Source organism: Hypanus sabinus, chromosome 1 (assembly GCF_030144855.1).
Source record: "Hypanus sabinus isolate sHypSab1 chromosome 1, sHypSab1.hap1, whole genome shotgun sequence".
NCBI classification, from domain to species: Eukaryota; Metazoa; Chordata; class Chondrichthyes; order Myliobatiformes; family Dasyatidae; genus Hypanus; species Hypanus sabinus.
The window spans coordinates 19589798-19613735 of NC_082706.1; the positions used below are offsets into that span (position 1 = coordinate 19589798).

The 23938-nt window shown below is 43.3% G+C and overlaps 1 protein-coding gene and 1 long non-coding RNA gene across 6 annotated transcripts in view; one reads left to right on the forward strand and one right to left on the reverse strand.

The window, feature by feature from the left end:
- The window catches only part of LOC132391741 (netrin receptor UNC5D-like), a 775452-nt gene that overhangs the window by 62355 nt on the left and 689159 nt on the right, over positions 1-23938 (reverse strand). For all 4 annotated transcript variants that reach the window (XM_059965319.1, XM_059965334.1, XM_059965310.1 and 1 more), the window contains one exon: positions 5869-6037. In XM_059965319.1, coding sequence (XP_059821302.1) covers positions 5869-6037 — 169 coding nt within the window. The remainder of the gene's footprint in view (positions 1-5868; positions 6038-23938) is intronic.
- Positions 1-23938, forward strand: part of LOC132391759 (uncharacterized) — a 114127-nt gene that overhangs the window by 52622 nt on the left and 37567 nt on the right. The window lies entirely within an intron of this gene.

Sequence of the window (23938 nt, forward strand, 5' to 3'; positions counted from 1 at the left end):
ATAGTTGAGGGAGTCTAGGATCAGAGAACCCAGCCTCAGAATAGAAGAATACCCATTTAGAACAGAGATATGGAGGAATTTCTGTGATGAATCTATGGAATTCATTATCACAGGCAGCTGTGAAGGCTGAGTTATTGGGTGTATTTGAAGCGGATGTCGATAGGTTCTTGTTCTGTAAGGGTGTCAAAGGTTACAGGGAAGAGACAGGAGAATGAGGGTGAGAGGGTGTGGTGAACTACATATACCTGTCTGGACACGCCCCCTGCTGACTGCTCCTGTGGCCCCTCCCACAGACCCCTGTATAAAGGCGATCAAGGCCTGAGCCCGGCCTCTCGGTCTCCAGGATGTAGTATGGTGGTCACTCACTGCTTGTTCCTTCTTCCAGTCAATTAAAGTCGATATCTCACCTTTACGTCTCAGAGTGAGTTATTGATGGTGCATCAGAGGGATGATAAATCAGCTATGATGCGATGTGGAGCATCTCGGTGGCCTGAATCTGCCCTGATGGTCTAATGAATTCTGGATAATCATATTTAGTAGTGCAGAAAGAAACCCGGTGATCTCCCCTCTGGGCTTTTCTTTTCCAATTGTCTTAATCTGGACTCAAGCATACGGCCGAGGGCAAAACACCCTCCTGTCTAAATGCCTGTATTAAATTCCCTCCCCCACTTCTTTGCTCTAAAAGAAACAACCACAGTCTCCCTACGAAACTGAAATCACTCTTCAAAGCACGGACACATTTTCTGAAATGAGGTGTCAGAACTCAATGCTCCAGTCATTTGTCAATGTGTTAAGATTACTTCCTTACTTTTGCAGGTAATTCATAAAAACCTGGATGCTCTACAGCTGCTACCTCACAGCTGTTGTACTGCCACATTTATAATGTACATTAGGTACACAGACGTATACACATCTAGACCTTAAGGGTGTATAGATTTGGGTGTACCACAGGGATGAACTGGTTTGAAGATAGATCACCTTTTCTAGAGGGAATACATTGGAAGTGAATGATTGATCGAGGAAGAGCCTCAAAGACCAAAGATTCAGGAACAATCTGTGGTTTAATAGAATCTACAGAAGTGGAGATAAGAGAAAGTGGCAAAAATTTATATTTCATATTTTCATGTTTCCTTGTTGCACATTCATTGCTACCACCCAAGACATGCTTTCTTCTCATTGCCACCAACAGGGGCAAGTTACAGGAGCCTGAAGGCACATGTTCAATGAATCAGAAAAAGCTTCATTCCCTCTGGTACGGGGGGCGGGGGGGTGGGGGAAGATGGCGCCCAGTGCACAGAATCGAACAAAGCTGCAGAGATTAGTTAAATTAGTCAGCTCCATCATGGAAATTGGGCTCTGGAATACCCAAGATATCCTCAAGGAGTGGTCCCTCAAAAAGGCGGCCTCCATCATTAAGGATCCCACCACCTTTTCTCATTGCTACCGTCATGAGGGAGGTACAGAAGCCTGAAGGCCCACACTCAATGATTCAGGAACAGCTTCTTCCCCTCTGCCATCTGATTTCTGAATGGACATTGAACCCTTGAAGAACACCTCACTACTTTTTTATCTCTAATATTTTTGCACTACTTATATTTATATTTACTTACTGTAATTCACAGTTTTCTTTTCTCTATTATCATTGTACTCAGTTATCAAAGTTCATGACATATGCCGGTGATATTAGATTCTGATTCTGATTCTGATCTCATCACGTCTCTGCTGGCTCTCAGGCCTTTTGTATTATTCTTGTAATTCTATCCTTACAAAAGGACATCAAAAGGATGTTTCCCGAATGTGATCTTTACAAGTTAATAAAGAACTGATCTACAGAGAATCTAAATTTGACGAGCTGATGAATTGGTGGGCGTAAACATCACACAAAGCCAATTCAATACTTACAGGTCTATGTGTCAACATTTCAATGCCATACACAGCACTTTGAGAAATATCTATTGTTCTGCCCTTGCATGAAACTTCTGCCTCTTCACAATGTCTCCTGATTTGAGTTCCTCAGCATCTCATTGCTTGGTGAGGGTGTTAAAGGTTGAAGCTTCAAAGTATGTAGATTAAGTTGAGGAAAATTTAAAATATGTTTCAATCCTACTGTTATCAGACTCTTGAATGGACTTCATGATAAAATGGACTCTTGCCCTCACAATCTACCTCCTTCTGATCTTATAACCATATAACAATTACAGCACGGAAACAGGCCATCTCGGCCCTTCTAGTTGGTGCCGAACGCTTACTCTCACCTAGTCCCACTGACCTGCACTCAGCCCATAACCCTCCATTCCTTTCCTGTCCATACTCATATCCGACTTTACTTTAAATGACAATACCAAACCTGCCTCTACCACTTCTACTGGAAGCTTGTTCCACACAGCTACCACTCTCTGCGTAAAGAAATTCCCCCTCGTGTTACCTCTAAACTTTTGCCCCCTAACTCAACTCATGACCTCTTGTTTGAATCTCCCCTACTCTCAATGGAAAAAGCCCAACCACGTCAACTCTGTCTATCCCCCTCATAATTTTAAATACCTCCATCAAGTTCCCCCTCAACCTTCTACGCTCCAAAGAATAAAGACCTAACTTGTTCAACTTTTCCCTGTAACTTAGGTGCTGAAACCCAGGTAACATTCAAGTAAATTTTCTCTGTACTCTCTCTATTTTGTTGACATCTTTCCAATAACTTGGTGATCAGAACTGTACACAATACTCCAAATTCGGCCTTACCAATGCCTTGTACAATTTTAACATTACATCCCAACTCTTATACTCAATGCTCTGATTTATAAAGGCCAGCATACCAAAAGCTTTCTTCACCACCCTATCCGCATGAGATTCCACCTTCAGGGAACTATGCACCATTATTTCTAGATCACCCTGTTCTACTGCATTCTTCAATGTCCTACCATTTATGATGTATGTCCTATTTGGATTATTCCTAGCAAAATGTAGCACCTCACACTTATCAGCATTAAACTCCATCTGCCATCTTTCAGCCCACTCTTCTAACTGGCCTAAATCTCTCTGCAAGCTTTGAAAACCTACTTCATTATCCACAATGCTACCTACCTTAGTATCATCTGCATACTTACTAAACCAATTTACCACCCCATCACCCAGATCATTAATGTATATGACAAATAGCATTGGACCCAGTACAGATCCCTGAGGCACACCACTAGTAACCGGCCTCCAACCTGACAAACAGTTATCCACCACTACTCTCTGGCATCTCCCATCAAGCCACTGTTGAATCTATTTTACTACTTCAATATTAACACCTAATGATTGAACCTTCCTAACTAGGCTTCCGTGTGGAACATAGTCAAAGGCCTTACTTATAGACAACATCCACTGCTTTACTCTCATCAACTTGCACTGCACTCCTACAGTAGCTTTTAAACTTTATTCAGAATCAGAATTCTGCATTATTATTCTTTTACCTTATTCTAGCCCAGTGAATTGTGTAGTGATTTGATCTGTACAAATCATATGGAAGACAAACTTTTCACTGTGTCTTGGTATATGTGACAAAAAAAATCAATACCAATACCAAAAAAAGATGCTAGACTTTTAAAAACACAAAATACTGGAAACACTCAGTGGGTCAGCTAGCATCAGTGGAGAGAGAAAACGAGTGAACATTCAGGTTGAAGACATTCACTAAATCCAGCTCCTCTCCACAGATGCTGCCTGACCTCCTGGGTTTTCCAGCACTTTTGTTTTTTTAAATCTCGTTCCAGGAAGTGCAGATTTCTATTAACGTTTCAGACAAAAGGGTTTTAACCAATTCATCCAGAACTGCATCCAATATATCTCCAACATTGCCAAGTTTGATTGAGTTGCAGTTAAGGCACAAGTCAGCCGAATGGTGAAGCAAGAACTGTTTCGGCTCATTCCAGGAAAGGTGCAATTGCACCAGGGATGGCTCAGAAAGGATTGCCAAGGATCGTGCCATGGTCGGAAGTGTCCTCCTGAAGAACAATTCTAAGGCACGATCATTCTCACTGGAACAAAGATAGTTGTGGGCAGCAAAGGCCAGAGTTCTGGGTTCAGAACAGTTGCTATCTGTGTGGAGTCTGCATGATTCCTCGAGGCACTCTGATTTCCTCCCACACCCCAAAGATGTATGCGCTTGCTACATTAAGTTTCAAGAGAGATTGCTGGCTCTTGGCCTGTACTCACTGGAGTTTAGAAGAATGGTGGGGGGTGGGGGAGAGTGTGGAATCTTATCGAAACTTATTCAAAATTAAAATGCTTAGATAGAGTGGATGTGGAAAAGGTGTTATCTATGGTCGGGAGTTTAGACCATTGGGTATAGCCTCAGAATAGAAAAATGTCTCTTTAGAATGGAAATATAGTGGAATTTCTTCAGCCAGAGCATGGTGAATCTGTGGGAATCATTGCCACAGACGGCCGTGGAGGCCAGATCATTGGGTATATTTAAAGCAGAGATTCTTGATTAGTAAGGGTGTCAAAGGGGAGAAGGCAGGAGAAGGGGATTGAGAGGGATAATAGATCAACTGTGATGGAATGGTGCAGAAGACTCAATGGATCAAGTGGTCCAGTTCCGCTCCTATGCCTTATGGTCTTATATGGTCGCTGTAAATTACGGCTGATATGCGGATGCGGGGGAGAATCTGGGTAAGGGAGGAGGAGCTGTCAAAAATATGGGAATAATAATAAAATGGGATAAGTGTAGGATTAGTGCAAAATTCTGTATCCATGCCATAGCTCACTTAGTTGAGGTATTTATACTTAGAAAAGGCCTAGGAAGTATGAACAGGTTGGAACTATTTCCCTTGGCAGAGTGTTTAATAGTAGAATACATAGGTTTAAAGTACCAGGCAGAAAAAAATTTATAAGTAAATTGAATATTTTCAACTAAGTGTTTTGGAGGGTGATTGAAATTTATGGCATTGAATTGTGGTATTGGTTGCTTAACAAGTAAGCAGCTGTAATCGGCAGGTCGCCTTACCAAGAGCAGGGAAGGGACTAAGCGTCCTGGATGCTGGCACTATGGGTCCGATGGCATCATTTGGTGTGTTGACTCCTGTAGTTCTTTGATCTTATGATCAAGCTCTGGGAGCTTGTTGGCTTTTCGTCTGTTTCCCGAGGGTGGCATGGCGGTGTAGAGGGCAGCATGGTGGCGTAGTGGTTAGCGCAATTGCTCTATGGCACCGGCAGTCACCAAAGGGGTTCGGTTCGTGCCCCTGTCTGAAAGGAGTTTGTACGTTCTCCCTGTGACCTTCCACATTCCAAATGCGTACAGTTCGGCTGGGGGTTAGTGGTTTGTGGGCATGCTATGCTGGTGGAAAACACATGGTGACCCTTGTGGGCTGCTGCCAGCACATCCTCGCTGATGTGATTTGACGTAAAGACCCATATCACTGTATGTTTTGATGTTTTGACCTACATGTCAAAGAAAAGCTAATCTTTACCTTTATCCTTTATCCAAACCTCGTTCCACAACCTATGCCCTCACTTTCAAATGCCCTCTACAACTCAAGTTTTCAGGATTATTTATTCACTTATTTGCACAATTTGTCTTCTTTTGCATCTTGATTATTTGTCAGTCTTTGTTTATGATTTCTTTTCCATAAATTCTCTAGCATTTATTTATTTTTCCTGCAAATGCCGGCAAGAAAATGAATCTCAAGGTTGTATATGGTGACATATATGTACTTTGACGATCAATTTACTTTAAACCTTGAACGTGAATTCTAGCTTTATCCCCACAGTCTTTGGAAAATGCTTCCTGAGTTTCGATCACTCCTTTCAGTGCTGCCATCCACCCCAGGGGTCAGCTTGAATCAGTGTCAAGGCAGCTGTGCAAAGTGCAGACGTCTCCAAACTTACCTCCCATTTTCCTGCCAGGACCTGTCTCTTTAGCTTTATGCTCCAGTGGTCCGGACACACCATCGCACAGTGAGGGATCGTCAGAGCAACCGGATTGGACAAGGCTAAACCAGGCGGTCCACAGGTCACCTCCGGACTCAGCAGGATCTCCGCTCCTTCAGGCTGTAGACTGTAATCGGGAGAGAGAGAGAGAGAGAGAGACGTGAACGAACTGATTTGCCAAATGCAACCTGTCAGCTGGACGACTGGGTAAAATGCACATAATCTATATACAGTAGGTGTATGTTTGTGTTTGTAATTTCAGTATATCAATTATCACATGTGACAGATGATACAAAAGTCTTTGGACACATATCATCAGTCTCAAGGACAGTGTCAACCTCATGCTCATAGGATGCTTGAACAGACTTCTTCTATGATAAAAATGAGCTCTTGATCTTTCAATCAATCATGTTGTAGCCCTTGCAGTTTATCTCTCTACCTACGCTACACATTTGCGTAACACTATCGTGCATTCTGTCCTTTTTCCCCTTTTGTGCTACCTCAATGTACTAAGGTATAGCATGCAAACAAAAGCTATTCACTCCATCTTGGTACATGTGACAATAATAAACCATTATGAAAGCATCATCATTCTACCATTTTGAGTGATATTTTTTGATGAGGTTGATATAATCGGAAAAGAATATTCAGTGCAAGCCTCTCTATTCATTTTCTGGATATAGATGCAGCTGGGATGTACCAGCATTTATTGCTCATCCTTAATCATACCAGCATTTGTTGCACATCCCTATTCAGACCAGCATTTATTGCTCATCCCTAATCAGACTAGCATTTATTGCTCATCCCTAATCAGACCAGCATTTATTGCTCATCCCTAATCAGACCACCATTTATTGCTCATCCCTAATCAGACCAGCATTTATTGCTCATCCCTAACTGGATCAGCATATTTTGCTCATCCCTAATTGCCATTGAAAAGGTGATGTTCAGCTGCCTCCTTGAATCTCTGCAGCCTACATTATTGTTGGACAAGGTGATCTGAGTTTTCAAGCTGGTGACAATGAAGGATTATACCTGCAATCCAAACACAGTACACCAGTGGTGGACACTGAATGATTGGAGTGATGGATGGAGTCCAATGAGTTGGTTGGTCCTGGATGGTGTTGTGCTGTTGCTGCTGCAAGCGGATTGTATCCATCACAGTCTTGTGTATGGTAGAAGGCTCGAGTTGCCAGGGGAGGATTCCACTCACTATTGGTGACCCAAACTCTGATCTTCTGCTCCACTCACTATCTGCTGGTATGCCGTAATATTTACGTACAGAACCACAGGAGTTTCTGGTTAACACTGCCTCTCCAGTTTATTGACAGAAGGGGTTGCAGCAAGAGAAACGTCGGTGAATGGCAAAGGGACGTGGTAAGACTGGAGATTATCATTACATGGGACTTATTATTATCGGTATCCTGAACGTCGATCAGGTCTTGTTTCATTATCTGAGATGTCTGTGGAATATACTGTACCAGTGAAAATATACACTCAGTCGCCATTTTATTAGCTAGCTCCTCTACTTGATAAAGTGGCCACTGAGTTTATGTCCATGGTCTTCTGCTGCTGTAGCCCATCCACTTCAAGGTTCAACTTGCTGGGTGTTCAGAGATGCTCTTCTGCCCACCACTGTTGTAATGCGTGGCTATTTGAGGTCCTGTCAGCTTGAACCATTCTGGTCATTTCCCTCTGACCGTTGTTATTACCAAGGCACTTTTGCCCACATTAATGCCATTTACTGGAAGTCTTTATTTTGCACAATTCTCCGCAAACTCTAAAGGCAGCAGTGAATGAAAATCCTGGGAGATCAGCAGTTTAGGAGATACTCAAACCACCCTGTCTGGCACCAACAATCATACCATGATCGTAGCCACTTAGATCACATTTCTTCCCCATTCTGGTGTTTGGTCTGAACAACAACAGAAACTCTTATCCATAACTGCGTGTTTTTATGCATTGAGTTGCTGCGACATGATTGGCTGATTAGATATTGGCAATAACGAACAGGTGTACAGGTGTACCTAATAAAGTGGCCACTGAATGTAGGTAACTGTAACTGCTACCGATTGGAGACGTCACTGGGCACCTGGATTACATGAGAAATAGGAATGTAGAAGTTGGCCAGTTAACCACTGCTGTTTGTCCCAACATTCACAGAGATAACGAGTCATCCTGTAGGTCAGGCCACTTTCACGAATATGCAAAATATCCCCTCATTACTGGTGCAAAAGATTCTGCAGATGCTGGAAACCTTGAGCAATGCACACAAAAGTCCGGATGAACAGGGCGGGTCAGACAGCAACGATGGAAGGGAATAAACATTAGATGTTCCCGTTCTGAAATGCTTCATCAGGAGTGGAAGGGAAGGACTCAGAAGGCAGAATAAGAAGGTGGGGAGAGGAAGAGAAGGAAAGCAACCTGGCTGGTGATAGGTGAGGGGGAAGGTAGATGGTGAGTAGGCGAGGAGAGATGGTGAGAAGATGAGAGGTGATAGATGGAGCACGAAGGGCTGAAGAAGGATTCTGATAGGAGAAGACAGTGGACTATGAGAGAAAGGGATAGTGGAGGGACACCAAAGGGAAGAGATGAACAAGTGAAAGGGGGGGGGAACAAGAATGGGGAATGGAAAAAGAGGGGGGGGGGTTGAGAGAGAAACTGACGTTCATGCCATTACATTGGAGACTCTACCCAAGTGAAGTATGAGGTGTTGCTCTCCAACCTCTGTGACAAAAGGGGAGGCCTTGGACTGACATGTAGGATTGGGAATGAGAAGTCAAATTGAAATCAGTGGTCATCAGCATATCAACCTTTTGTGGTGGATGAATTGGAGGTTCTTGACAAAGTAGTCTCAATGTAGAGGAGGCCATATCTGGAGCACAGGAAACAGCAGATAACCCCGGCCGACTCACAGGTGAAACGTCACCTCAGCTGGAAGGACTGTTTTATGGCCCAGGGTCATTGTGAGGGCAGAGTGGTAGATGTAATACTGGTGCTCCTGCAATACTCAGGCACTGAACAATCCCTTCTAGTTGTGGAGTAGCTGGTGACAACTGCACTCCCAGATTCAAGATTCAAGATTGTTTAATGTCATTTCCAGTATACAAAAACAAAATAATTGTTACTCCGAATTTGATATGGAACAAAAACAAAACACAATAATATAAAGAATACGATAATAAAATATCCACAATAAATATAAATACATAATTATGTGTGTGTGTGTGTGTGTGTGATGTGTGTGTGTGCGTGTCTGTGTGTACATATATGTCTGTACATAAGGTGACTAAGTCCGGTCCTGGCATGGATGCTATGTAGCCTCCTCCCTCATGGGAGTGGGACAAACAATCCAGGAATATGAGCCACAATAACTAATTTTAAAACAGGAGCCTGGATAGGAAAAGTTTTCAGTGTTATGGGGAAGGAACACCCATTTCAACACACAAACGTTAAGAGGTTTTTAAAAACAGCCATGGTTTATACATTTGACTGTCTGCTGGTTTGAAGGACGTTTGGAGCTGAGTGTAATTCTCACTCAGTGAGTTACCAATGCCAATTAAACTCTGATTCTGCTATTCTAAAATACATGGGCAGATGAACCACAGCTTACTAAATAGACTCATGCTGTTTTTCACGGTGTGATGCAGAAAATGAGTTTGTATAATATCAAGGACATTACATGCAACTGCAGATTGTGTCAGCTGTGTCTCTGTGGGTAGCACTCTCTTCAACGAGCTGGAAAGTCATGAGTTCAGGTCCCTCTCCACAGACCTGAGCACCAGCACCTGGCCCAAGTAACACTGCACTTATGGGTCAGGTGTTGTGAAGGTCAGGTATGGCAGTAAACTTTCAGAGAAGTTTCATGTTCAATAAACAATGAGCTCTCTGTTAATTTGTGATTTGTTGCTGTTGTTTGAAGGATAGTTGAGCCCGCTGTGGTCAACAAGTCAAGGTAGGACCTTCACAGTGAATGGCAGGGCCTCTGGGTTATGTTCTGTTGTAGAACAGAGTCATTTTGGTGTTCAGGTACATGGTTCGCTGAAAGGGGTGTCATACAGAACTGTGGAAAAGTCTTAGAGATATATACCTATGATTTCTGCACAGTACTGTAGTAATTTTAGGTATTGCACTGTACTGCTGCCACAAAAATAACAAACTTCATGACATACGTGAGTGGCGATAAACCTGATTCTGATTTGGGTCTCTATTGTGGTTGAAGGCAGGGAGGGGAGAATCATGGTTGGGAAAAGTGGAAGTCTGAGAGGGGAGGAAGTGGGAAGCACCAGACAGATATTCCGTAATGATCAATAAACCAATTGCTTGGAATCAAATGATCTTGCCTGGTGTCTCATGGCTGGGTGTGTCTGCAACCGCGCCACCTCCCCAACCCTGGCACTCCTTCTCTGCCACCTGTCCCACAACCCTCCCGTGGCACTCCCCCTCCGCCATTCCCAACATCCTTTGCTCCTGCCAGGTTTACAAACTCGCTGTCCACTCCACGCTGACAAATATCGTACGATACAAAAGTCTTAGGCACCCCATCTCCCTTAGATCTTTGCACAGTACTGCAGGTAGCCCAAGTGGTGAAGAAGACTTTTAACACACTACACCTGATCAGTCAGAATACTGAGTAAAGAAGCTAATGTGTTATATTGTAGTTGCACAAGGTGCTGGAGAGGCCATACGAGTACTATATTCATTTTTGATCACTGTGTGAAAAGAGAAATGCCTTTAAGCTGTAAAGTGTGCAAAGGGAATCTGCATTGATGTCGGAGAGACGTGAAAGACTGAGTTATGGAAAGAGTTTGAGCAGATTGGAACATTATTTATTGCTGTTTAGGAGAAAGCTGAATGATCTTACAGAGGTGTATGAAATCGAAAGGGCATAGATAGGGTGAATGCACACAGCCTTCTTCCCAGAGTTGGGGAATCAAGAACTAGAGGGAATAAGATACAAAAAATTTAACAGGACCTTTATATACTTAGGGCGATGAATATATGGAATGAGCTGCCAGAGAAAGTGGTTGATGCAGGTACAATAACCACTTTTAAGACATGTACATCAATAGGAAAGGTTTGGTGTGTTATGAGCTAAGCAAGGGTAAATGGGATTAGCTTAGAGCTTAAATGGCATCTTGGCTGGCAAGGATCAGTTGGATTGAAAGGCATTTTTCATGCTGCATGGACCTGTGACTCTATGACAGCTTGATAAATGGATCTTGTTTGAATGTTACTGAAGCTCCAGACTTGAATTTTTAAGATACCTTTCAGGATCAGAATGTTCCAAAAATCAATGCAAAATTCCTAAAGCACATCGTTGCTGTACTGGAGTGAATTAGGCGACCAATTTGTACACAGCAAGCTCCCAGAAACAACGGTGTGGTAGCAATCATATTATATGTTTTAGCATAGTTGTCTGAAGCATAAACATTGGTCAGAGCATGGTTGTGCAGCAGGTTAGCATTATAGCCTCATTGCTCCAGAGAATCAGTTTTGATCCGGATCTTGGATGTTATCTCTCTGGAGTTGTATTGTTTGGCGGTCAGAAAACTGAGGGGTAACTTTATTGAGACATATAAGATCCTGAACAGCTTAACAGGATGGAGGCAGATGATTCAGCAGATGCCGGACATCGTGAGCAACAGACGCAAAATGCTGGGGGACCTCAGAAGTGCAATTACAAAGTCAGCACGGTAGCAACTCGACTTCCAAAGGAATTTGCAGAGATTTGGCATGACGTAGAAAACTTTGACAAACCTCTACAGATGTGTGTGTCATGGTCCCTTCTGGCACCTGGCTACTTACCTCAGGAATTGGGCCTCAATCACCTCATTTAGTTCCAATCATTCCCAGGTTCCACTAACTACAAACACCTGCTTTCCATCAGCAAATGCAGTTAAAAAAAAACCTGTGATCACAACAAGGAGGTGCCAGTTTGTTGGTTGACTTGTGTATGAGTAACCTCGTTCCATGGTTCTTAGTCTAGCATTGTTCCTGAGTTCTCTATTAAAACCAAGACTCTGGGTAACTTGGCACCCATTCCACGCTCGCTATGACCATAACGCCTCCCGACTCGGTCTTCGTGCCCGTGTTCAGCACTTGGGTTCGTTCCACCACCTCGTCCCTGCAACAGTGTGGTGGAGAGTATATCAACAGGCTGCATCACGGCCTGGAATGGAAACACCGATGCCTTTGAATGGAAAATCCTACAAAATGTAGCGGAAAAGACCCAGTTCATCACAGGGAAAACCCTCCCAACTACTCAGCGCATTTAAATGAAATACTGTCACAGGAAAAGAGCACCCACCACGCAGGGCATGCTGTCTTTTCTCGATGCTGCCTTCAGGAAGAAGGTACAAGAGCCTCAGGACTCTCACTACCGCAGGAACAGTTATTATCCCTCAGCCATCAGGCTCTTGAACCAAAGGGGATAATCTCACTCAACTTCATCATTGAAATGTTCCCACAACCTATGGACTCACTTTTAAAGTCTCTTCATCTTAAGTTCTTGATATTTATAGCTTATTTAGTTATTATTTATAGTTGCTTTCCTTTTGTATTTGCACAGTTTGTTTTCTTTCACACACTGGTTGAATGCCCAAATTGGTGCTGTCTTTCATTGATTCTATTATGGTTATTATTCTATTTTGGGTTTATTGGGTATGTCCATGAGAAAATAAATCTCAAGTTTGTATATGGTGGCACATAAATGCTTTGATTATAAATTTACATTGAATTTTGAAGGTCAGGCTGCATCTATGGAAGTAAATAGACAGTTGATGTTTCAGTCAAGATGGAAAGCGTCAGTCTCAAATGTTGACTGCTTATTTCCCACCTAGGATAGATATTGAGCTGCTTTCACTCGTAGGAGTGTCCTGAATGAGGGAACATGAATACAAGATAAGCAGGTGTTCCTTTAAAACTGAGGTGCAGAGGAATTCCCTTTGGCAGAGGGTGAACCTCTGGAATGATCCACCCTTGAGTCATTTAAGGTGGAAGTAGACAAGTTTTTGAAATTTTGGGGGCCTGAGGGCAGTGGGGGAACTGGCAGAAGAGTTTTGGCCAGCACAGATCAGCCATGGTGGGGCAGATTGGAGAGGTCAAGTGGCCTACCTCTGCTCCCATTTGCTTGTGTTCCATGGTGCTTGCCTATTCTTCTTATGACTTTATGTCCTTCCTTTATCTGACCATAAGAAACAGGAGCAAAAGTAGGCCATTTGGCCCATTGAGTCTGCTCCGCCATTCAAACATGGGATGATCCAATTCTTCCAGTCATCCCCTCTCTGCTGCCTTCTCCTGATACCCTTTGATGCCCTGGCTAATCAAGAACATATCTATCTCTGCCTTAACTAGACCCACTGCTCTGATTTGCTTCCAAAGCTCAACATGGGCTGGGAGGGTAAATGTCTACATTGAGATACCTATCAGTGAAGATCAACGGCAAAACAAATCAAAATAGGGGGGTGATGGGATACTTGCGAGAGTATAAGGAAGGGGAATAGGTTCTTCAGGGAGCTTGGACCTTGATGGCTGAATGATCTTTAATGTCACTCTAAGGATAAAGATTTCTATTCTTCTCTGAAGTAGTTTCCTAGGTGTGCCACGATGAGGCCACCCTCAGGATGGAGGAGCAACACCTTATATTCTGTCTGGGTACCCTCCAACCTGATGGTATGAATATCAATTTCTCCTTTCAGTGAACAAAATTTCACCTCCCTCTTCCATCGTTCAATTCTGTTCTCCACTCTGACATTTTACTTCTTCTCACCTGCCTCCTACTTCCCCTGGGTCTCCTCCTCCTTCCCTTTCTCCTATGGTCCACTCTCCTCTCCTATCAGATTCCTTCTTCTTCAGCCCTTGACCTTTCCCACCCACCTGGCTTCACCAATCACCTTCCAGATAGCCTCTTTCGCCTCTCCCACACCTTTGTATTCTGGCATCTTCCTCTCCTCAGTCCTGAAGAAAGGTCTCGGCTCGAAACGTCAACTGTTTATTCTGGATTTTCAGCATCTGCAGATTTTCTCATGTCCCTGCGATTTCCTTTTAACTCTTTATTTCCCTGCTCTTCACTGAAATATCATCTTCTAACGACTCTGGAACATTATTTTTCCCTTTAACTTCCCAACAGAGACAACTGAATCACTGCTGAATGATCTGAAAAGACACAGACTGTAATAAGCATTGACTTTGTCTCTTGATTTTCAATAAACCAGTACATCAACTGAAAGCCAATTGTCTCTGTGATGCACAGTCAAATAGTAATTCTTTGCACTAAAGATGCTGAGATGTTTCAAAGATGTGATAGACTTCTAAATTTTTCTTCCTTGCTTTCTCGCAGTTGACAAGTTAGAATTATGAAAATATTCATACAGAAAGTGTACAGGAACTTACATAGAAACACAGAAAACTTACTGCACAATACAGGCCCTTCAGCCCATAAAGTTGTACCGAACATGTCCCTACCTTAGAAATTACTAGGCTTACCTATAGCTCTGTTTTTCTAAGCTCCATGTACCTATCCAAAAGTCTCTTAAATCACCCTATCGTATCCGTCACCGCCGCCAGCAGCCCATTCCACGCACTCACCACTCTCTGAGTAAAATACTTACCCCTGACACCTCCTCTGTACCTACTCCCCAGCACCTTAAACCTGTGCCCTCTTGTGGCAGCCATTTCAGCCCTGGGGAAAAAGCCTCTGACTATCCTCACAATCAATGCCTCTCATCATCTTATACACCTCTATCAGGTCACCTCTCATCCTCTGTCGCTCCAAGGAGAAAAGGCCGAGTTCACTCAACCTATTCTCATAAGGCATGCTCCCAAATCCAGGCAATGTGCTTGTAAATCTCCTCTGCACCATTTCTATAGCTTGCACATACTTCCTGTAGTGAGGCGACCAGAACTGAGCAAAGTATTCCAAGTGGGGTCTGACCAGGGTTCTATATAGCTGTAACATTATTTCTCAGCTCCTAAACTCAATCCCACAATTGATGAAGGCCAATGCACCGTATGCCTTCTTAACCAAAGAGTCAAACTACGCAGCTGCTTTGAGTGCCCTATGGACTTGGACCCCAAGATCCCTCTGATCCTCCACACTGCCAAGAGTCTTACCATTAATATTATATTCTGTCTTCAAATTTGACCTACTGAAAAGAACCACTTCACACTTCCCTGGGTTGTACTCTATCTGTCACTTCACAGCACAATTCTGCATCCTATTGATGTCCCGCAGTAACCTCTAACACCCTCCAGACTATCCACAATATCCCCAACCTTTGTGTCGTCAGCAAACTCATTAACCCACCCTTCTAACAATAGACAATAGGTGCAGAAGTAGACCATTCGGCCCTTTGAGCCTGCACCGTCATTCTGAGATCATGGCTGATCATCTACCATCAATACCCGGTTCCTGATTTGTCCCCATATCCCTTGATTCCCCTATCCATAAGATAACTATATAGCTCCTTCTTGAAAGCATCCAGAGAATTGGCCTCCACTGCCTTCTGAGGCAGTGCATTCCAGACCCACACAACTCTCTGGGAGAAGAAGTTTTTTCTCAACTCTGTCCTAAATGACCTACCCCTTATTCTGAAACCATGCCCTCTCCCAGCATCTGGAACATATTTCCTGCCTCTATCTTGTTCAATCCCTTAAATATCTTATATGTTGCAATCAGACACCCTCTCAATCTCCTTAATTCCAGTACGTACAAGCCCAGTCTCTCTAACCTCTCTACGTAAGACAGTCCGGACATCCCAGGAATTAACCTTGTGCATCTACGCTGCACTTCCTCTACAGCCAGGATGTCCTTCCTTAACCCTGGAGACCAAAACTGTACACAATACTCCAGGTGTGGTCTCACCAGGGCCCTGTGCAAATGCAAAAGGATTTCCTTGCTCTTGTACTCAATTCCCTTTGTAATAAAGGCCAACATTCCATTAGCCTTCTTCACTGCCTGCTGCACTTGTTCATTCACCTTCAGTGACTGATGAACAAGGACTCCTAGATCTCTTTGTATTTCTCCCTTACCTAACTCTACACCGTTCAGATAATAATCTGCCTTCCTATTCTTACTCCCAAAGTGGATAACCTCACACTTATTCACATTAAACGTCATCTGCCAAGTATCTACCCACTCACCCAGCCTATCCAAGTCACCCTGAATTCTCCTAACATCCTCATCACATGTCACACTGCCACCCAGCTTAGTTTCATCAGTAAACTTGCTGATGTTATTCTCAATGCCTTCATCTAAATCGTTGATGTAAATCGTAAACAGCTGTGGTCCCAATACCGAGCCTTGTGGCACCCCACTAGTCACCACCTGCCATTCCGAGAAACACCCATTCACCGCTACCCTTTGCTTTCTATCTGCCAACCAGTTTTCTATCCATGTCAATATCTTCCCCCCAATGCCATGAGCTCTGATTTTACCCACCAATCTCCTTTGTGGGACCTTATCATTTGCCTTCTGCAAATCAACATCCACTGGACCTCCTTTGTCTAACTTCCTGGTTACATCCTCGAAAAACTCCAATAGATTAGACAAGCATGATTTGCCCTTGGTAAATCCATGCTGGCTTGGCCCAATCCTATCACTGCTATCTAGATATGCCACTATTTCATCTTTAATAATGGACTCTAGCATCTTCCCCACTACTGATGTTAGGCTGACAGGATGATAGTTCTCTGTTTTCTCCCTCCCTCCTTTCTTAAAAAGTGGGATAACATTAGCCATTCTCCAATCCTCAGGAACTGATCCTGAATCTAAGGAACATTGGAAAATAATTACCAATGCATCCACAATTTCCAGGGCCACCTCCTTTAGTACCCTAGGATGCAGACCATCTGGACCTCGGGATTTGTTAGCCTTCAGTCCCATCAGTCTACTCATCACTGTTTCCTTCCTAATGTCAATCTGTTTCATTTCCTCTGTTACCCTATGTCCCTGGCCCATCCATACATCTGGGAGATTGCTTGTGTCTTCCCTAGTGAAGACAGATCTAAAGTACTTATTAAATTCTTCTGCCATTTCTCTGTTTCCCATAACAATTTCACCCAATTCATTCTTCAAGGGCCCAACATTGTTCTTAACTATCTTTTTTCTCTTCACATACCTAAAAAAGCTTTTGCTATCCTCCTTTATATTCCTCGCTAGCTTACATTCCTACCTCATTTTTTTCTCCCCGTATTGCCTTTTCAGTTAAGTTCTGTTGTTCCTTAAAAATTTCCCAATCATCTGTCTTCCCACTCACCTTAGCTCTGTTATACTTCTTTTTTTTTAATGCTATGCAATCTCTGACTTCCTTTGTCAACCACTGTGGCCCCTTTCCCCCCTTTGAATACTTCCTTCTCCGGGGGATGAACTGATTTTGCACCTTGTGCATTATTCCCAAGAATACCTGCCATTGCTGTTCCACTGTCTTTTCTGCTAGGATATCCGTTCATTTAACTTTGGCCTGCTCCTCCGTCATGGCTCCATAGTCTCCTTTGTTCAACTGCAACACTGACACCTCTGATCTGCCCTTATCCTTCTCAAATTGCAGATAAAAACTTATCATATTATGGTCACTACCTCCTAATGGCTCTTTTACTTCAAGATTGCTTATCAAATCCTGTTCATTACACAACACTAAATCCAGAATAGCCTTGACCCTGGTCGGCTCTCGTACAAGCTGTTCCAAGAATGCATCCCGTAGGCACTCTACAAACTCCCTATCCTGGGGTCCAGCACCAACCTGATTCTCCCAGTTCACCTGCATGTTGAAATCCTCCATAACTACTGCGACATTACCTTTGCCACATGCCAATGTTAACTCCCTATTCAACTTGCACCCAATATCCATGCTACTGTTTGGGGGCCTTAGACAACACCCATTAGGGTCTTCTTGCCCTTACTGTTCCTCAGTTCTATCCACACAGACTCTACTTCTAATGACCCTATGTCCCCCCTTGCAAAGGACTGAATCTCATTCCTCACCAACAGGGCCAACTCCATTCCTCACCAACTCACCCCCTCTGCCCACATTTCTGTCTCTACAATAGCACGTAAACCCTTGCACATTCATTTCCGAGATCTGATCTCCCTGCAGCCATGTCTCCATATCCCAACAACATCAATAACCTTCTACTTCCTCATCCAGGTCATTTATAAAAATCACAAAGAGGAGGGGTCCTAGATCAGATCCCTGTGGAACACCACTGGTCACTGACCTCCATGTACAATATGAACGATCTACAAAAAACCTTTGCCTTCAGTGAGCAAGCCATTTCTGGATCCACAAAGCAAGCTCTCCTTCGATCCCATGCATTCTTACTTTCTGAATGAGCCTTGCATGAACCTTACCAAATGCCATATTGAAATCCATATACACTGCACCCACTGTTCTACCTTCATCAATGTAAAGGTAGCTTACATTGATGAGATGTACCCCAGGCTACTGTAGGAGGTGAGGGAGGAGATTGCTGAGCCTCTGGCTATGATCTTTGCATCATCAATGGGGATGGGAGAGGTTCCGGAGGATTGAAGTGTTGCGGATGTTGTTCCTTTATTCAAGAAAGGGAGTAGAGATAGCCCAGGAAATTATAGACCAGTGAGTCTTACCTCAGTGGTTGGTAAGTTGATGGAGGAGGTCCTGAGAAGCAGGATTTATGAACATTTGGAGAGGTACTATATGATTAGGAATAGTCAGCATGGCTTCGTCAAGGGCAGGTCATGCCTTACGAGCCAAATTGAATTTTTTGGGGATGTGACTAAACACATTGATGAAGGAAGAGCAGTAGATATGGTGTATATGGATTTCAGCAAGGCATTTGATAAGGTACCCCATGCAAGACTTATTGAGAAAGTAAGGAGGCATGGGACCCCGGGGACATTGTTTTGTGGATCGAGAACTGGCTTGCCCACAGAAGGCAAAGGGTGGTAGTAGACGGGTCATATTTTGCATGGAGGTCGGTCACCAGCCTCAAAGATCTGTTCTGAGACCCTTACTCTTCCTGATTTTTATAAATGACCTGGATGAGGAAGTGGAGGGATGGGTTAGTAAGTTTGCTGATGACACAAAGGTTGGAGGTGTTGTGGATAGTGTGGAGGGCTGTCAGAGGTTACAGCGGGACACTGATAGGATGCCGAACTGTGCTGAGAAAAGGCAGATAGAGTACAACCCAGGTAAGTGTGAGGTGGTTCATTTCAGTAGGTCAAATTTGAAGACAGACCTTAATATTAATGGTAAGACTCCTGGCAGTGTGGAGGATCAGTGAGATCTCAGAGTCTGTGTCCAAAGGGCACTTAAAGTTGCTGTGCAGGTTGATAGTGTTGTTAAGAAGGCATATGGTGGGTTGGCATACATCTGTGATGTAATAATACAACTATATAAGACCCCACTTAGAGTACTGTGTTCAGTTCTGGTCACCTCATTACAGGAAAGATGTGGGTACTATAGAGAGAGTGCAGAGGAGATTTACAAGGAGGTTGCCTGGATTGGAGAGCGTGCCTTAGATTGAGTGTACTTGACCTTTTCTCCTTGGATTGATGGACGATGAGAGGTGACCTGATAGAAGTGTATAAGGTGATAAGGGGCATTGATCGTGTGGATAGTCAGAGGTTTCTTTCCCAGAGCTGAAATGGATAATAAGAGGCGGCATAATTTTAAGGTACTTGGAAGTAGGTCAGAAGCAAGTTTTTCACACAGAGAGTGGTGAGTGCATGGAATGCACTGCCAGTGATGGTGATAGAGGCAGATACAATAGGGTCTTTTAAGAGACTCTTAGACAGGTACACGGAGCTTAGAGAAATAGAGGACTAAGTGGTCGGGAAATTCTAGGTAGTTTCTAGAGTAGGTGACATGGTCGGCACAACATTGTGGGCCGAAGGGCTGTAGATTTCTATGTTCTAGGAGCAAGAATGGATGTATTGTGCTTGAAAATAGTTTAAAGAATGTTGTGCCACTTGCTTATCATCATCATGTATCACGTCACATGACGTGGGAGATCATGGAATCACTGTTGCTTTGTAGCACTGAAGAAGGACCTATTATCTTAATTATGTGCTGTGGCGAATGATGTTGGTGATCATGGTATATGACCACAATTACCCTTGGCAAGTCTTTCCACAGCAATGATTTGCCATTGCCTTCTTCTGGGCAGTGTCTTTACAAGATGTGTGACCCCCAGCTATTATTACTACTCTTCAGAGATGGTCCGCTTGGTGTCCGAGTGCACCTAACCAGGACTTGTGATACGCACCAGCTGCTCATATGGCCATTCACCACCTGCTCTCATGGCTTCACATGACCCTGATTGGGGGCTAATCAGCTGTTACACCTTACCCAAGGGTGACCTGCAGGCTAGCGGAGGGGAGAAGCACCCCTACACCTCCTTTGGTAGAGACGTATCTCCATCCTGCCACCCATTATCCTTCCTACTCAATTCCTTAAATAAATCTCAGAGTTAAATGTTTTCAAAGAGCCAACAGTCTGCTCATGATAGTTTGGCAAGTTTTCTAGATACAGAGTTAATAAACAATCATGCTTGTTCATCAGATTTACTTTGTGGGCTGTGGGACAGCACGGTAGCGTAGTGGTTAGCAAAACACTTTGCAGTACCAGCGACCCTGGTTCAATTCTCACTGCTCTCTATAAGAAGTTTGTACGTTCTCCTTATGATCACGTGGGTGCTCCGATTTCCTCCAACAGTGCATTGCGCACTGTCCCGTGATTAGGCTAGGGTTAAGTCAGATTTATTGAGTATTTCTGCAAGGAAATGAATTTTAGGGCTGATATGGTGAAATTTATGTACTTTGATAATAAATTGACTTGAATTTTGAACTTTGAACCATTTCTGACATAAACAGAATCCTAGTCTAGGTAAATGCAGAATTATCAATGCCTGAAGGATAATGGCTTCTTCTCATGATTTAGCGGTCTTCCTCATTAAAATCTAACTGCAGTAAAACTCTAATAATCCAGCAACTGGTTGTTTAGATGTCCTGTTGATTCGCCATCCAGCTCACTCATTAGTCTGGAGCATTAGCCAGGGGCTCAGTGTTTAAATGGGTACATGTTGCCAAGGCTAGGGTTCAGGATGTAGCCCCAGATATGTGGCCAGATCAGGGCACTGTTCCCTCTTAAGCTGCGTGGGTGAGCAGTAACTGAAATGTTCCATCGCACTGTTTCATCGTTGCTGCACAAATGGAACTTTCTTTTATACAACACTATTATTATAAAGTGCCACGCAGTTTTCAGGCCACGTAAGAATTTCCTGTTGAGAGCGATGGTTGGTCCATGCAGCTGTAAAAAAAATTTCGAGGGAACATTGAAAATGGGTTTGGCATTTGCATCAGCAGGGCCCAGGAAGATGGGTAGATATACAAGCAGTACCAGAGCCCAGAACACTTACATATTTCCTTCCCTCTTTAAACCTGAATGGAGTCACTGGATAATATAGTGTGCCATAATAGGTAATGCCATAATATTGAACTAGAGGTACGTTGGGGTAGTAAATGGAGTAACATCTAGCTGACAGTCCAGTAACATCATTAGCCTAAGAATGTCAGTCTCCTGGAGTTTTACACATCAGTTCGTGGGATTTTGTTCTGTTCAGTAGTTTTATTTATTTGAGATAAAGCTCAGAACAGGCCCTTCCGGCCTTTGAGTCGCTCTGCTCAGCCATCCCTGATTTAACCCTAGCTTAATCACAGGGGAACTTACAATAAACAATTCACCTGCTAACCCGCATGCCTTTGGACTGTGGGCGGAAACCAGAGCACCCGGAGAAAACCCATTATTCCACAGGGAGGATGTACAAACTCCTTACAGAGACACCAAGACTGATCTATGAACTCCGACGCCCGGAAGGGTAATAGCGTCGCACTAACTGCTATGTTACCTCGCGGGTTTACAATGAGATGTACGTGGCTGTTACTGTGTTCTTACTGACAGATGTGAAGACGATTGGTATCTCTGTGGACTACTCAATTAAGCTCTGTGCATGTGCTTTTAAGATGGATTGCATTGCATCACATGAAGTTTGCCAAATAATAAAATTTCAATGAACAATTATAGTTTTTCACTATCTCGGTACACGTTACAATAATAAACCAATTATAGTTCCAATGAAATAGAATCAAGGGATGTGGGGGGTAGTCAGTTACCTTCAGTAAGATGGCATTGAATTTAGATGCAGCAGCCTCTCGGGGGCCAACCAAAGGTGTTTTTATTTGTCTTCTTTAAATGTTTTTTTATAATCACTGGATAATGGTGGACATTAAGAACTACAAGTACTATAGGTCTACCCCTTCGGTGAGCTGCTTGTTGGTGGAGGAGCTGGACCACGTTACTGTCTGCCTTTGGAAGACATCGGAGTCAGTGTGTGAAGGCACCTGTGTGAAACACTGTTCCATTTGGCTTTTTTCATGGATGGTTGAATGATAATTACAGTTAAACTTGAAATTGTGACGTTCTCACTGAGGACGTCAGCTGCGTTGTTCAGCACAGAAACAGGCCGTTTGCCACCTCATGTCTATCCTGATCATTGTATTTATCTATACTACTCTTAACTGGTCTGTCGCCTTCTGCGCTTTGGTGACTCAAATTCTTCTCAAATGTTGTGAGAATACAAGCCTCAGGCAGTGATTTCCAGATTCAAGCCTCTCTTTTTTCGGGTGAAAAATATCCCACCTCAGCAGACACACACCCTAGTAGAACTGAGCAGCAAGCCTTTGGGTTTAGACTCTTCATCTCAGCATTTTGTATGTGTTGATGCAGATTTCCAGCATTTCAAGTCACTCTTGTGTCTCCATTTGGCTGTTCCACTGTAAAGTCTCTTTGAGGAATGCCTATCTTGAGGAAGTTTTCCTCATGATAGTCGCATATTCTATTTTATTTAGAGATACCGCACGGTTACAGCCCTTCCGGCCAACACGCCTGAGTACTGCTGGTAATGTAAAGTGGTCAATTAACCAACCAAGAAACCTGATGGTCACTATGTTCTAAAGGACAATTAAGAAAGCAGGACAAATGTTGGTTTTGGTAAGGATGCCTATAATTTGTAAATAATGAAGTATGTCCTAAATGATAATTAAGAAACAGCAACAAACGCTGTAAAAATTTCAGCTCCATCACTCGCCTGGATTGTATCCAAGACATCTTCAAGGAGCAGTGTCTCACAAAGGTGGTGACGAACATTAAGGACCTCCACCACCCAGGGCATGCCCTCTTCTCATTGTTCCCATTGGGAAGGAGGTACAGAAGCCGAAAGGTACCCGCTCAATGATTCAGGAACAACCTTTTCCCCTCTGACATCCGATCTCTGAATGGGCACTGAACCCATGAACGTTACCTCATTATATTTTTATTTCTGTTTTTGTACTACTGTTTTAATATAACTACATTTAACAAATACAGTAAGTGTATGTGCATGTATATATACATACATATTTATTGTAATAAAGTTTTTTTTTCTACGTGGTCATGTATTGGAAATTCACAATACACACCGAATTCACAATGGAAGTTAACAAATTCACAACACACACCGGTGATATTAAACCTGATTCTGATTCCAATATTGTTGCCTTTGGTAACAAAGCCCCATGCTGTGAATAATGAACTGAACAACTATTGGGTACAAAAGCTCTTGTAGGAATGTGAATTTTTTTAAGGTCAATCCAAATGGTATCCCTCAACATGGTTCATTTCTCACATTGGTTCATGGAGAACTTTAACTGTTGAGCCACTGATGTTTGGCAGTATTTGCCCACTCTTTAAGCCTCCACTCATGAGCTGTGAATCCATCTCCCGCAACTCGGTGGAGTCATTCACCATGGAACCAGGTCCACTGACCCATTGTTTCCTTGTGGACCATCGAATATTCACTTGCAGCAATCCCACACTATTCCCATGTTTGTCTTTCTACATTTCCATTATCCTACATGTCTTTGGGATGTGGGAGTAAGCACCAGCATTCAGAGGAAATCTATATGGTCACAGAGAGAAGATGGCATCTCCAGAGGTCAGGATTGAACATG